This window comes from Leiobunum rupestre, chromosome 8, assembly GCF_980474605.1.
Source record: "Leiobunum rupestre chromosome 8, qqLeiRupe1.1.hap1, whole genome shotgun sequence".
In the NCBI taxonomy this organism is placed as follows: Eukaryota; Metazoa; Arthropoda; class Arachnida; order Opiliones; family Sclerosomatidae; genus Leiobunum; species Leiobunum rupestre.
The window spans coordinates 41,664,257-41,677,279 of record NC_143391.1 but is presented as its reverse complement, the minus strand read 5'-3'; the positions used below and the strand labels follow the sequence as shown (position 1 = coordinate 41,677,279).

The 13,023-nt window shown below is 35.3% G+C and overlaps 1 protein-coding gene and 1 long non-coding RNA gene across 5 annotated transcripts; both read left to right on the top strand.

The window, feature by feature from the left end:
- The first annotated feature begins 2,934 nt into the window (after nucleotides 1-2,934).
- LOC149933386 (putative ATP-dependent RNA helicase Pl10) lies at nucleotides 2,935-9,620 on the top strand. Its single transcript, XM_090155371.1, has 13 exons — nucleotides 2,935-2,953; nucleotides 3,270-3,313; nucleotides 3,391-3,764; nucleotides 3,826-4,137; nucleotides 4,278-4,352; nucleotides 5,457-5,531; nucleotides 5,705-5,917; nucleotides 7,132-7,427; nucleotides 7,755-8,033; nucleotides 8,097-8,409; nucleotides 8,621-8,720; nucleotides 8,788-9,058; nucleotides 9,126-9,620. The coding sequence occupies exons 2-13, from the start codon at nucleotides 3,291-3,293 to the stop codon at nucleotides 9,339-9,341; spliced, it is 2,547 nt and encodes an 848-aa protein (XP_090011497.1). The 5' UTR covers nucleotides 2,935-2,953; nucleotides 3,270-3,290; the 3' UTR covers nucleotides 9,342-9,620.
- Nucleotides 9,621-10,926: 1,306 nt separating this feature from the next.
- LOC149933385 (uncharacterized) lies at nucleotides 10,927-13,020 on the top strand. Of its 4 annotated transcripts, none has more exons than XR_016472909.1 (6): nucleotides 10,927-11,078; nucleotides 11,159-11,417; nucleotides 11,575-11,678; nucleotides 12,162-12,483; nucleotides 12,707-12,850; nucleotides 12,933-13,020. It is a non-coding gene; the product is annotated as an uncharacterized LOC149933385 (long non-coding RNA). The 4 variants fall into 4 exon arrangements; XR_016472907.1 differs by having other exon boundaries at nucleotides 11,994-12,483; XR_016472906.1 differs by having other exon boundaries at nucleotides 11,866-12,483.
- The last annotated feature ends 3 nt before the right edge of the window (nucleotides 13,021-13,023 follow it).

The following is a 13,023-nucleotide window of genomic DNA, read 5'->3' as shown; positions in this document are numbered from 1 at the left end:
AACTAGTGACGGAAAAATGATAAAAATATTTCGCCTAAGTTGTTACTTAGGCGAAATATTTTTTTCGGCCTATTAAAAGTTTAGGGGCTGCTTATAGTAAGTACCCATGCTCTGATTAAATTGTGGTTAAGTTTTTAGAATCAATTCAGATTTATATGGCACATGCATTTATAATTAGTTTAACTGTTTATTGTGATGTTGTGTTCAAGTAATAATTTTGCTTTTAATAATTTCTATAAATACAATTTATCGTATTATCAAACCAAAGAAGTCTGCCAAAAATGAATTTAGAAAGCAGAAAAGCCTGTGTAAAAGGGAAACAATATTAAACCATGGTTTTTATATATATTTTAGGTGCCACCAAGAATGTATTTATTTATACTCAGGGATAATTAATATGTCGAGATTATTTTTAGCGTTTCTTCAATTCCACCCGTTGGGCCCTCCGGTATGCTTCTCCGCTTTAATAAAATCAAATAATACTGCAATCTGATTGGTTCTTAAAAATTACGTTTTTCGACGCGATTAACGCTGCAGCGAGGACGCAAAAAATAAGACCGCCTCCTTTTTCCCTCCCCCCCCCCCCTTAGCGTGACGGGGTTAGGTCCTCAATGTGTCCGTCGATAGTCTCGACATATTCATTCTCCCTGAGTAGAAATAAATACATTCTTGGTGCCACCGAGTGTATTTTTCTCGACGGAAATTGGGCCCCAGTAAAATATAAGTACCGCGCCTCAAGTGAGCCATTTCTACTGGAGAAATCTATACTTTTTTGGAGAGAAACCCGGGAGAAGTATTACTCGTTTGATCAAACATGGGCCCCGCTAATTTGTACCGTCTTCCCCCCTCTCTTGTCGGGCCTGATTCTATTAAACACTTGCCAACTATAAGACTTGTTTTCTCTCGGGCTATTGGGTTCACATATTCTTCTGTTTGCTACTGAAGCGTAAAATTGAAAATTTCCCTACCCCGAATACTACTTTTATTTATCTTATGTTTAAAAAATCGTCTAAAAAAAGCCACTCCTTCAAGTTCGAAGTTCACGGCAACATCACGTGTTGTTGTAAAAAAATTCCATTAGTACGTCCATAGAAAATAGAGAAGAGGAATAATAACTCACCGTTTTTTTTGTAATAACCGTTAAGTGCAGTGACGCAATGTAATTGCTCCCTCCAAAAGTTTGTCTAGTTAAAAATTTTAAATTTAAAGAATTAAAGGTATTAAAGACATAAAAGACCTTCACTCCGGCGTCCGAAATTAAAACGATTATTTGGCTCTTTAATGAACGAAATATTATGGATTCACCCTATACGATAAGATAACCTATGTCGAGATATTCTTGAAATTTTCTAACCCTTACCTATGTGTGCACTGTGGCCTCTAACGTTTCAAACTTTCCGACGCCCATGTCAGGTACCGTAGATTTTTGTCTATTCGTGACCGAAAACTATCGCAACGCCCTCTGGTTCGCCATTGAAACCTAGATAGGTAGCGGGTAAAGCAGAGGCTATTAGATTTTCCTCATCGTTATTCGTAAATTTGACTTTATAAGTAATGATATAATTTTTGCATCGTTTGTTTACATTTTGATAAGTTTACTTATTTTAATTTTCCTGTAGCAGATGCTAGAACATAGGCGCAACCTCGGGGAAGCTAGCACCTTTACGCCACCTGAACTCATTTCGGTCGCGAATTAACGTAAGATAATGTTATGGCTTAAGCCTCGTCTATTTAAATATATGGTAATTGGAAGTACCCCGCGAAAATCCTTAGTTTTAGAACGACGATATCATTGAATTGTGACTAGTATAACTTGACGTATATTTCAATGCATATTTCAATATTTAAAATGTTTGGTCAAAACTGAAACTTAATCATTGTGTATTTACTCCTGTAAATACGGAAAAAACCCTTACCTAGTAAAACTACCCAAGACTAGATAAACTTATTAATTTTACCATGGAGTTTCTTCCTTGTTTTAACAGTATAGCTGTGGCCAGGGCCGTGCTTAGGGGGAGGCGAGCAGGGCGGTCGCCCAGGGCCGCTAAAATTTTACCATAGGGATGTATATACCGGAGGGCCGCTACACTCAGTTTCGCCCATGCATTTCGCCCGGGGCCGCGAGACCTCTAAGTACGGCCCTGGCTGTGGCACGTTTTTTCCCGCGTTCGGTGCTCTGTGCTCGGGCCATGACCCATGGACTAGCTAACGCACAATCATCTCTAACTTCTAAGAGCTCACTGAAAGAATAGCACGAGAAAGGGTCGTCGTTGTAAGTTAGTTAGTCGACCCTAGGCCGGCCTTAACATTATAATAACGATGATAAAAAAATTTGGCACTTAGAATTTTTTTCGCTAGTTATATTATTTGGTCGAGATACAATATATTTTAGAGCCAGAGTGAAAGTTTATATTCCTTTGTATATTTTCCATGGTCAGTTTTCATACCAACTGAGAATCCATGATTCTTACAAGTTACAAACACGGTCACTGTCGTCGACTCGGCGTCATTTCGTTTCGAACTTTCGAGTTTCGAGAGGCACGTAGTTTATATTCATCCAAGGTCGCCGCGAGCCGACAGGTCGAGAACTCGAGATCAGCGTTAAAGAGCGAGGACGCTTTTAGTTTAGGGAAATTTAATGAAATCCTAATTAATCCGCTTGAGAAAACTTTATATAGAGAATTTCATCGTTTTTTGGTAAATAATTTGTCTTTATCTCTACTATATTTTGAATATTTTCTATGTGAAATTGATATAAGCTTGGGTAAATGACATTTAAGCACAGTAGCCTTAAACATTTTCTAGTTGGTCATTTTGTCAGAAAACAAGGCTGTTAAGAGACGAGGCCCGTTAATTTAATCTTCTATTTATTCGATTTAAGTTAAAGGAATTGTATTTTATTACGCAAATGTTAAAATAAACAAATCTTTGAACGGCGTTGTATTTAAGTCTGGTTAGTTTTCCCGCCTGAAATTCATTTCCCACGTGCGGCTTCCTAATCTAGCTGAGGTAGAGCAAGCTTCGTTAAGTTGTTGTCCTTGAAATATGGCGACCAGCAGTAGGCTCTAGTAGATAAGGGCTCGGTAGCTTCCTGCTGCAGCTCTTCCTAAGGTTTTGGTTTCAGTTACGTTTATTGGATTTTTATTGTAACCCAACGTTTCTTTTGGCGCTGGCTAGGCACTGCAGACAATATAAACGTTCTCTTTGCTAACCCTTGGCTTGAAAGGTAAAAGCTAAAGTTCCATTTTATAAAATATTTATTTTATTAGGAAAGGTGTTTTGAAATAAAAATGTCATCATTTGGAGGAGTTGGGTAAGAACAAGTGGTTTACATTTTATTAACATATTTTAGGGTTAAATTTGTTTATATGAAATTTTTATTGACATTAGCTTGTCGAAAGGACGAGGGTACGGGAGAGGGATTACTGGCTTAGGGGTGCAAAAAACGGTTGCCAGTAATGAAGTTACAGCAACCAAAACCTCAAGAAATGCATCCAATGATGATGATTGGGATGATACTGGTGCCACTAGCACTAATAATGGTTGGGCTCCAGTGGCTTCAAACAATGGCAGTGGTGATTGGGCCCCGAAGCAAAGCCAATCAAATGACAATACTTGGGGTGAGGATACTAGCAACAATAACACATGGGGGAATAGTGGAAACTCTGGTTCTACTAAACGAGGTGGATCCAGCTGCTTTAAATGCGGAAAAGAAGGGCACATGAGCCGCGAGTGTCCTGAAGCTTCAAATACCAGATCAAATGGTAAATTTAAATAATTTAGCTCCGTTGTAACTATATATTGAAGAAATTTTGTATTTGTCAGCCTGTTTCAATTGTGGACAAGAAGGTCATCGATCTTCAGATTGTACAGAGCCTCGCAAGCCCAGAGCAGGCGGGGGAGCCTGTTTTAATTGTGGTCAAGAGGGCCACCGATCATCTGATTGCACTGAGCCACGAAAGCCTCGAGACGGAGGGGGAGACAGGGCCTGCTATAATTGTGGGCAGCAGGGCCATCGCTCATCCGATTGCACTGAGCCACGAAAGCCTCGAGAAGGAGGTGGTGACAGGGCATGCTTCAACTGTGGCCAAGAGGGTCATCGCTCCTCAGACTGTACTGAGCCCAAAAAATCCAGAGGTTATTAATTTTTATTTATATATATTTTAATTATTCTAACAACTCCTGGGCTAATACATTTTGGTTGTGTGTAGTTTTTTAATAAGTCACATTTTACTGTTTTAAGTCTTGGTATTCAAGCAGAGAATTGAAATTTACAGAAAGCTTCAAACGAGGCGGTCAAAATCGTTTCAATCCTAAGGATTCTAGGGTCCACCAAAAAAACACCAACAGAGGTATCTGTCTGTGCTCAATTTTTGTTTGGAGTCCAAAGCCCACCTGCACATGTTTTTGGTTGTTGATCTGATATTTTTTTTGCGAACTTCCTATAACATTGCAACCCCTCGGCTGGTCAAGATTGGTGGCTTGATTATTATTTGGCACACTTTTAGATAGTTGCGGCTTTTGGTTTTGTTAGAAAATTTTTGGACTTGCTATTGTTTCATTTGCTTTATCTTTTAAATCTGAGACATGGAAAATAATCTATTTTTAAATGAATAATCATCTCTATAGCGCTAATTAAATTAGCTTGAAACTTCTTTCAAAATGTCTTGGAAGGGAACATACTTTGTTGATTGGAGTAATAGATGCAGGTTTATTTTCCTCAAAGATGTTTGCTAAAGACTTCGAAGCTTAAGAGCTGACCTTAAGCTAGCAACAACCTACATCATTAGATAAATTCTATTTCGTAAGATTACTTAAAATCCAAATTTACGTATCTGTTGGAAAAGTTTCTATCTAGGATTATAAAATAAAATTTTTCAAATTCCAAGCCAATTACATTAGTAGTATAGACAGATTGACCCTTGTTGCTCAAGAAATATTCTTAAACTTCTGCTTTGTCTAAAGTGTCAATTAAGTAATGAATAAGGGTCAAAATGCTCATTTTTAAAAAGTTCACTATTTTGAGTGTAGGTTGCGCAAAATTTAAGTTTTGTAGGCTAAGAGATTACACTATGCTGAGCTTATAAACGGCTTACTTCAGAAGTGGGGAACCCTGTGTACAATAACTTTGCTTTTACGCTGTATGCTATTTGTTAATCATTAGTTCATGCTAATATATGAAACCTTATTATCATATCAATGTTAGGAAGAAATCTTGTAGATAACTTTTACCCTTAGTTTCCAACCACTGATAGCCTGGAAAGGCAGCAATGCTGAATTCTTAAAATATTGCACTTAACAGAATTATAAACTAAAGTAGTGTTTTGAAAGGTTGAGTTAACAATAATCCTCGCATTATTTCTATCAAGTTTCCACGCAACAAACAATTTTAATGCTTATATTTCAGCCAGATAAGCTTTTTAGTTGGTTTTACATTTTAACATTTTATTTTGTAGCTTGTTTTAAGTGCAATGAGGAAGGTCATATGAGTCGTGACTGCCCAAACCCTGATGCTAACAAATCTTCCAGAGGTAATTGTTTTCAATATTTATTTTTAACTATTTGTGTTGAGGTTAAATTGGGTGTTAAGGGTTTTTATTAATTTTTAAATGCTGAGGCAAATGGTTGAAAAAACCAAGAGGTATTATTATTTTCTCTTAAAAATTAATTTACTTTTTATTTAACTTTTATTTATGTCTTTTAGCCTGTAGAAAGTGCGGAGAAGAGGGACATATGTCCCGCGAGTGTCCCTCAGCTAGCAATGAACCCCAGAAGTGTTTCAAATGCCAACAAGAAGGTCACATGTCAAGGGAGTGTCCCAACAGTGATGCTTCATCAACAGCTTGTTTTAAATGCAAGGAAGAAGGCCACATGTCCAGAGACTGTCCAAATCCTGATACCAGAGAGGGTGCTGAAGGTCTGTATATTGTAATATTGGGGAGGCCATTGCTCTATTTTGTTGTACGGACCAAAATACATTTAGAGAATTAGATATAATTTCTTAACAAATCATAAGCATTCATGAACTTTAATTGCAACCTGCTTTTAAATGAACTAATTATTCTAGTAAAATGTAGTGGGCAAGGTGGTTCTTATATTTTATAACAGGGTTGGCAATAAATCTTTTTTTTTTTAAATATTATAAAATCTGATTTTTATGATAATTATTTTATTTTTTCTAAAATAACCCATACAGGATTTCGGCTGTCCCATGGCAAAACCTTTTAACCAACACGATCATAATTTTGAGATATTTGACTTTTTCAAAACCTAAGTTAAAAGATTTTAACGTGGTTTTTAATGTGAAAATTATAAAATCCAAAACCAGTTTTTAAGTCATAAATAGTTGAATATTTATGACTTTTACCTGAAACTTCTACAGTACTTTGGTACATGCCTTAGTAATACTGATGCATAAAAATCAATTTTCCAAAATTTGTTGGTTAAAAGGTTTTGCCATGGGTCAGCCGATTTGTGTATGAAATTAACTTAGAACTCTTGTTCCTCACTCTGAAGTGAGACTAATTACGTAGGAAACAACTTAAAATTTTATAAAATTCAATTTGGATAGTTTTCTATATAAATACTGTTGTATATACTGCTACTTTAAAATTAAACTTACTGCAAAATCCAGCGCAACATGTGTTGCCAACTTAATTTAAAATTTTAAATTCTATAATTATCTAATTTTTCGTTGGATAATTATCAAACAACCCTGTTTTATAATAATCCCCAATAACAACACTGCAATGTTAAAGACTGCCCAATCCAGTTGTATTTTTCAGACCTCTAAAATCCAATAAAACACGTTAAAAAAATTTAGCTTAGTATTGTAGGTTATCCATTCCGGTAGTAGATCTTGCTGTACTCATAAATTTTGAATATCTTCCTATAATTTGACTTTTTTTTAAATATTTATTGAGAGTAAAAAAAAGTTTTAAAATATTAATACCAAAATCATATTTTTGCAATTGGAAAGCTGTGTTTCTACTCACTTCAACAATTTTATATAAAATGTATATTTGTTTAAGCCTACATATTGCTTTAATTTTTATTTCTTCTTTTACCTTTAATTTTAAGGGCTTGTCTGTGGTCACCCATTAATATTTGTCTGGATTGTTTTATTTTTAGGAAAACCAAAATCGACTTACGTGCCTCCAGAAATCACAAGTGAAAATGAAATTTTCAACATCAATCCTGCTGGCATCAATTTCTCCAATTATAGCTCGATTCCAGTTAAAGCTACGGGAGATAAATGTCCTGCACATATCAATTCTTTCGAAGAGGCTAATTTTAGACCAACGCTTTATAAAAATATTGCAAAGGCTAAGTACACAACTCCTACTCCAGTACAAAAATACACAATACCGATTCTTTGCGCTAAGAGGGACCTAATGGCTTGCGCTCAAACTGGTTCGGGAAAGACTGTGAGTTTTCTAATTCTTTCAGGGTTGACTCTCTTAAATCAAGATTTAAATAGTTATTTTTTTTTAAAAAAATCATTGATTTTAAATTGCACAATGTATTTTGATGGAGGAATTAAAAATGGCCAGAAATAGGTACATTGAAAATCTGAGCAAACTGAAATATAAAATAAATTTAATTAGGATTTTATTTAATTGAAGACTAAATGAAAAAAAAAAATAGATTGATTTGAGTTTTATTAAAAATTCCAAAAGAGTGCCAACCCTGAATTCTTTTCATTGTGGATGTCTCCAACTGTTTTTTAACATAATTAATTTGTTAATTCTTAGGCTGCCTTTCTCTTGCCCATTATCGATACTATGTTTAAGGCCGATGATCTACCAGGACTGGGTACCTATGAACCTTGGGCTGTGATTATTTCGCCCACAAGGGAGTTAGCCACTCAGATTTATCAAGAAGCCGTCAAGTTCTCTTACGACAGTATCGTGAAACCTGCGATTGTGTATGGTGGTACTGCTGTTGGGGTGCAAGCTTCCAGGCTGAGTAAAGGTTGTCATATTCTGGTAGCGACTACAGGAAGGCTGATGCAGTTTGTGAATGAGGGAAAGGTAGGCTTTAAAATACTTGTGAGTTTCTCAATTTCACTCTTTAGTAATTAATGACATTTTCAGATTTCTTTTGCCCAACTGCACTATCTAGTGTTAGATGAAGCAGATCGGCTCTTAGACATGGGTTTCAAAGGTGACATAGAGAAGTTGGTAAATCACCCCTCTATGCCTCCCAAAGGCAAAAGACAGACATTGATGTTCAGCGCAACTTTTCCAATGGAAGTTCAACAGTTGGCCAAGGACTTTTTGGATGAACATTACATTTTCTTGGAAGTTGGAATCGTTGGCGCTGCTAATGCTGATGTGGAACAGGTCTTTTATCAAGTTGGACAATTCGAAAAAAGGCAGAAGTTGTTGGATCTGCTGAATGAATTTGGTTAGTTTGTTCTAAATCCTTAGTGGAAAAGTTTTACTTGGCTATGTTTAAAGTTATTTCCTTCCCAATTTTACTCTTTTTACATTACATTATTGCTAGAAATCGCTGTTCTTGGTGTATGCAACCAATTATCATATTACTCTAATGTATTTGTCAGTGTTAAAATGTCCCGGAATTATTGATTCTTATTAATCTGACTTTTTGGTTTTAGGAAGTGACAAAACTCTGGTCTTCGTGGAATTAAAGAGGAACACTGACTTCAATGCTTCGTTTCTCTGTCAAAATGACATAAAGGCTACTAGTATTCATGGGTATATTTAAATTTTCTATATTAACGTAAAGTATGTAATTTTAAGTTTATACACAATTTTTATACAGTGATCGTGAGCAAAGAGAGCGAGAAGAAGCACTGAATGATTTTAAGACTGGCAAGATGAAAGTTCTAGTAGCAACCGCTGTTGCTGCTCGTGGACTTGATATAACTGGTGTACGACATGTAATTAATTATGACATGCCAAAAGAGATAGACGAATATGTACACAGGATTGGAAGAACTGGAAGAGTCGGAAACACTGGAAAAGCTAGTAGTTTCTTTGATCCTGAAAAGGACGGTAACTTAGCCGGAGATCTATTGCGTATTTTGCGAGATGTAAGGGTGATCAATGTATTTAATTTTACTTAATGAATAACTAATCAATAATTGTTTTCAATGGCAGGCTAATCAAAACGTTCCACAATGGTTGGAAGAAGCTTCCAGGGGAGGTGGTTATGGTGGTGGTGGCGGCGGTGGTGGTAGGAGATTTGGAAATAGAGACATCAGACAGAATCAGTCAGTCACAACTTCTTCATTTGGTGGAGGTGAAGAGAACTGGGGAGCTAGCACTCCAGCTACTAACGCCATTGTTCCTGAAGAAGAAGATGCGTGGGATTAAGTGAAGACTGAGACAGTTTTTTTTCCAATTTGGCCCAAAAAACCTACGAAGTTACTTCTAAAACATATTTTCTTATAGTTCCTTGTTTTTTTAAATTATCTTTAAAGTGTGCCTTCTGACTTTTCCTTGTGTACATAGCTTTAAAGCTTAAAGTTAAAGGTTTTGTAAAAACATTCCTAAATGTATATGGTATAATACATGTACAGTGTAAAGGGTTTTAAAGAAACCGTACGTTTTTTTTGAAAGTAGTTTAGAATAAAAGTTTTTCGCAAAATTTTATCCCTTTCAATTCTTTTACACCATTTTAAGAATAACATAGTGTGGGGAATTGGTGCATATAGCGTAGAGCCTTCACACCAAGCGCGCCAAGGGAAGAAATATATATATATACACAAAAAACCAGTGAAAGAGCGAAAAAAAAAAGAATGAAAACGCACAATTTAACTATAAAACACGACCGAGTAAAAATACACAATGAATGTCAGAAAGAAGTTCTCAGATCCGAATGGCACGTCGGATGATGACGCTGGTGGCAGCGACCACCTTGGCGAAGCCCGCGTGAACCGCCTTGGGGAGTATGAGAACCCCATCCAAAGAATCAGGTAGATGCCTCTTGTGGAGAGCGGAGTTGTAGGCTGGTCGGGGCAGTCGAAGAGAATGTGGTCCACAGTGTCAACAGCACCGCACTTCGAACAACTGTCCGTGGAAGACTAAATAGCAAAAAATTACGGAGTCGATTCTGCATATGAAACCTTCGACACATAGATGTCAGGTAAAGGATATGAATTATACTGTCTTTGGAAAAAAATATTCAAAAAATAAATTTATTTCATTAAAATAAACTAATCTATTAAGACTGGTATCCTGATTAAGAACAAACTATTTCATTGAGCTTTGAATATACTAATAAAAGTAAGAGTATACTGTTTATGAAGATTGCCCCAGCCCCTACAAAAATTAATGTCTGCAGGCAACCATTATCGATTTCTCTTAATATAAATAAACTATAATTCTTAAGATAATTCAACTATAATTCTTAAGATAAATAAACTATAATTTTTAAGATAATTTAACTATAATTCTTAAGATAATTCAACTACAATTCTTAAGATAAATAAACTATAATTCTTAAGATAAATAAACTATTTGTCCCAAGCAAATTAACTAAATTAACTATAACTCTTGAGATAAATAAACTATTTGTCCCAAGCAAATTAACTAAATTAAATATAACTCTTGCGATAAATAAACTATTTGTCCCAAGCAAATTAACTAAATTAACTATAACTCATGAGATAAATAAACTATAACTCTTGAGCCATGGACAGGGCCGTATTAAGGCATGTGCCAAGTGTGCCTAGGCACAGGGGCCCATGAGGTTAGGGGGCCCCCGTCTTCGAAATAAATGTTTCTATTAGTATTTTATGTTTATAACCACATTAACATTGATAGAATTTTTTTGGGGCCCCAAATTCTACTTTGCACAGGGCCCCCAATAGTCTTAATCCGGCCCTGGCCATGGACGCATTCGTCCATGCTTGAGCCACGGCCGTCTCGAGATCTGCTTCGCGCTCATAGCGGCCCAGGCGATCGTACGAAAATCGCGTATGGGAAATTAGTTCAAAAACTTCTCACATAGTTTTATGGCGCTAGTCTAGCCCCCCCTTGAGAAAATTCACAGCCATGTTATCGAATGGGAGGAACGGCGCGGAACTTTGGAATTTCAATTATTATCGCGTAATGTGTAATTTTTTGTAAAATATTTTTTTAGTAATATTTAAGTTAATTAATAATAAAAAATTTAAACACCTCTTCAGATTTTTTAACGCAAAGTAAAGTTTTGAAAAACGTTATTGAAATTTGGTCATTCTGGAGCCAGAAGTCACCGGCGACGTTTCTGTATAAAAATGTAAACAAACTCCTTACAGCTGTATTTTTGTTATGTAGTAACTTCCAGATGCTGTGTTTTGTATTAATGTTTAAAAACTTAATTGAATTAAAGTAGTAAAATAAATGAATTTTAAAAGAAAACAAATGTGACTTCTCTTGAAGATTATGTAAAAGTTTATTATTAAGGTATTAACTTGTTTTTTTAAGAATATAGGATGATGTATTATAATGATAATTTATACAGGACTAGTTGGAATATTGTTTAACATAGTATGATTATTTATTCAAATATTGACTAGTTGAAATATGGGTTAACGTGTGATAATTTATATGTGTTGACTAGGTGGAATATGAGTTAACATATAATGATGATTTATACTGGCATGGATTAACTAACTGTCACTTGGAAGATCTCTATGAATGAAAATAGTGATGGAAACTTGGAAGGTATTTAAATCTGATAAATATAATAAACCAAGGTGGATTTCCCACTGAATGATACACAACTAAACAATAGATAGGAAAAATTTAGAATTTACGACTTGAGTACTTTTTGAGAAAGAGGCTTATGCACAAGTTCTTTCACTTTCTAAAATTTTGTGGACAGAGTTTTGGTAATATTTGTGATAATTAGGGGTACGACCTTTCTACAAATTAAATCAGCAATTTCATTCGGGTGATTATTATTCAAATCACATTGGATGTAAGGGCATAGAGCAATTTTTGGCCACAAGTGGATTTCAATGTTTTTAAAAATTGCAGGTGAATCCCAAAGATAGGGTACAGCTCTCTCTAGAATGTTGTTACTATATCCAATATTAGCCATTAACATGATAAAGCTTTGCTGGGGATACCTAAGGTTTCCTCTGTCGGATAATTTAAATGGTGAGTCAGAATTAGGCACAATTCGCAAAAATGTTTTTCTTCTAGGATTTGTACTACATAATCAGCCAAGTATGCGATACTTGCTAGCCGTCCAAAGCATTTAGTATGTCAGTAACTTCAGATGGTAATGTAACTTCATTGCCGTTAAAAATAGTGGAAAATTCATCGAGTCTAGTATCAATCATGGCTGATAGATCTGTGAAGCTGTCTTGGGGAACGTTAGATGTTTTAGGTTTTTGACTAAATTCTTTTTCCCATAGTTTCATTACCGATTGGAATGCTTTGCCATCAAATATTGTGACACAATCTAACTATCACAAATTCCGCTATTTATTATCTTAACATTTATCTGCCTGGTCATGATCTCGTAATTATTTTTTACTCGTTTTCTTAATGTTGGCTTTGCTTTTTGCTTTTAATTATTCTCATTATTATTACTATTATTATTTTTTTTTGCTTACTTTTATACAATTTTTTATATTCTGTTCATTTTTAATCCTGCGATTCTGTAAGTCTACACATAAGTTGGCCTATGCGGCTTTGTAGATAACCTCTAAATAAATAAATAATGATATAGTGCATCTCTTAAGGATGGATTCCAAACTGAATATAGTGACTCTTGCATCCAGCATGTCATTCCCTCCAGCCATTTGCCTGAGAATGCTGAAAAACATTTCAATAGCATCGCTCGTTACATTTCTTGTCAAGACAAACTGGAAACCAGATTTAAGGAGGTATGACACGCAAGATATTGTAGACAATGAAGTTATTCTAATAGATTCATATGTTTCCTTTGTCAATATTTTCTTCTCGCAGTCGGTTTGAACTTTTTCTAGATATTGAGGAAAATAATTTTCTAGCAAAGAATGGACACTTGTTCTGATTTTAAAACTAAAGTTTGAGAAAT

Excerpts from the sequence above, each read along its gene's own strand:
- LOC149933386 (XM_090155371.1), top strand. The coding sequence starts at position 3,291 with ATGTCATCATTTGGAGGAGTTGG. Across the intron at positions 5,532-5,704 it reads TGCTAACAAATCTTCCAGAG|CCTGTAGAAAGTGCGGAGAA; the intron begins GTAATTGTTTTC and ends TATGTCTTTTAG. Across the intron at positions 8,034-8,096 it reads AGTTTGTGAATGAGGGAAAG|ATTTCTTTTGCCCAACTGCA; the intron begins GTAGGCTTTAAA and ends TGACATTTTCAG.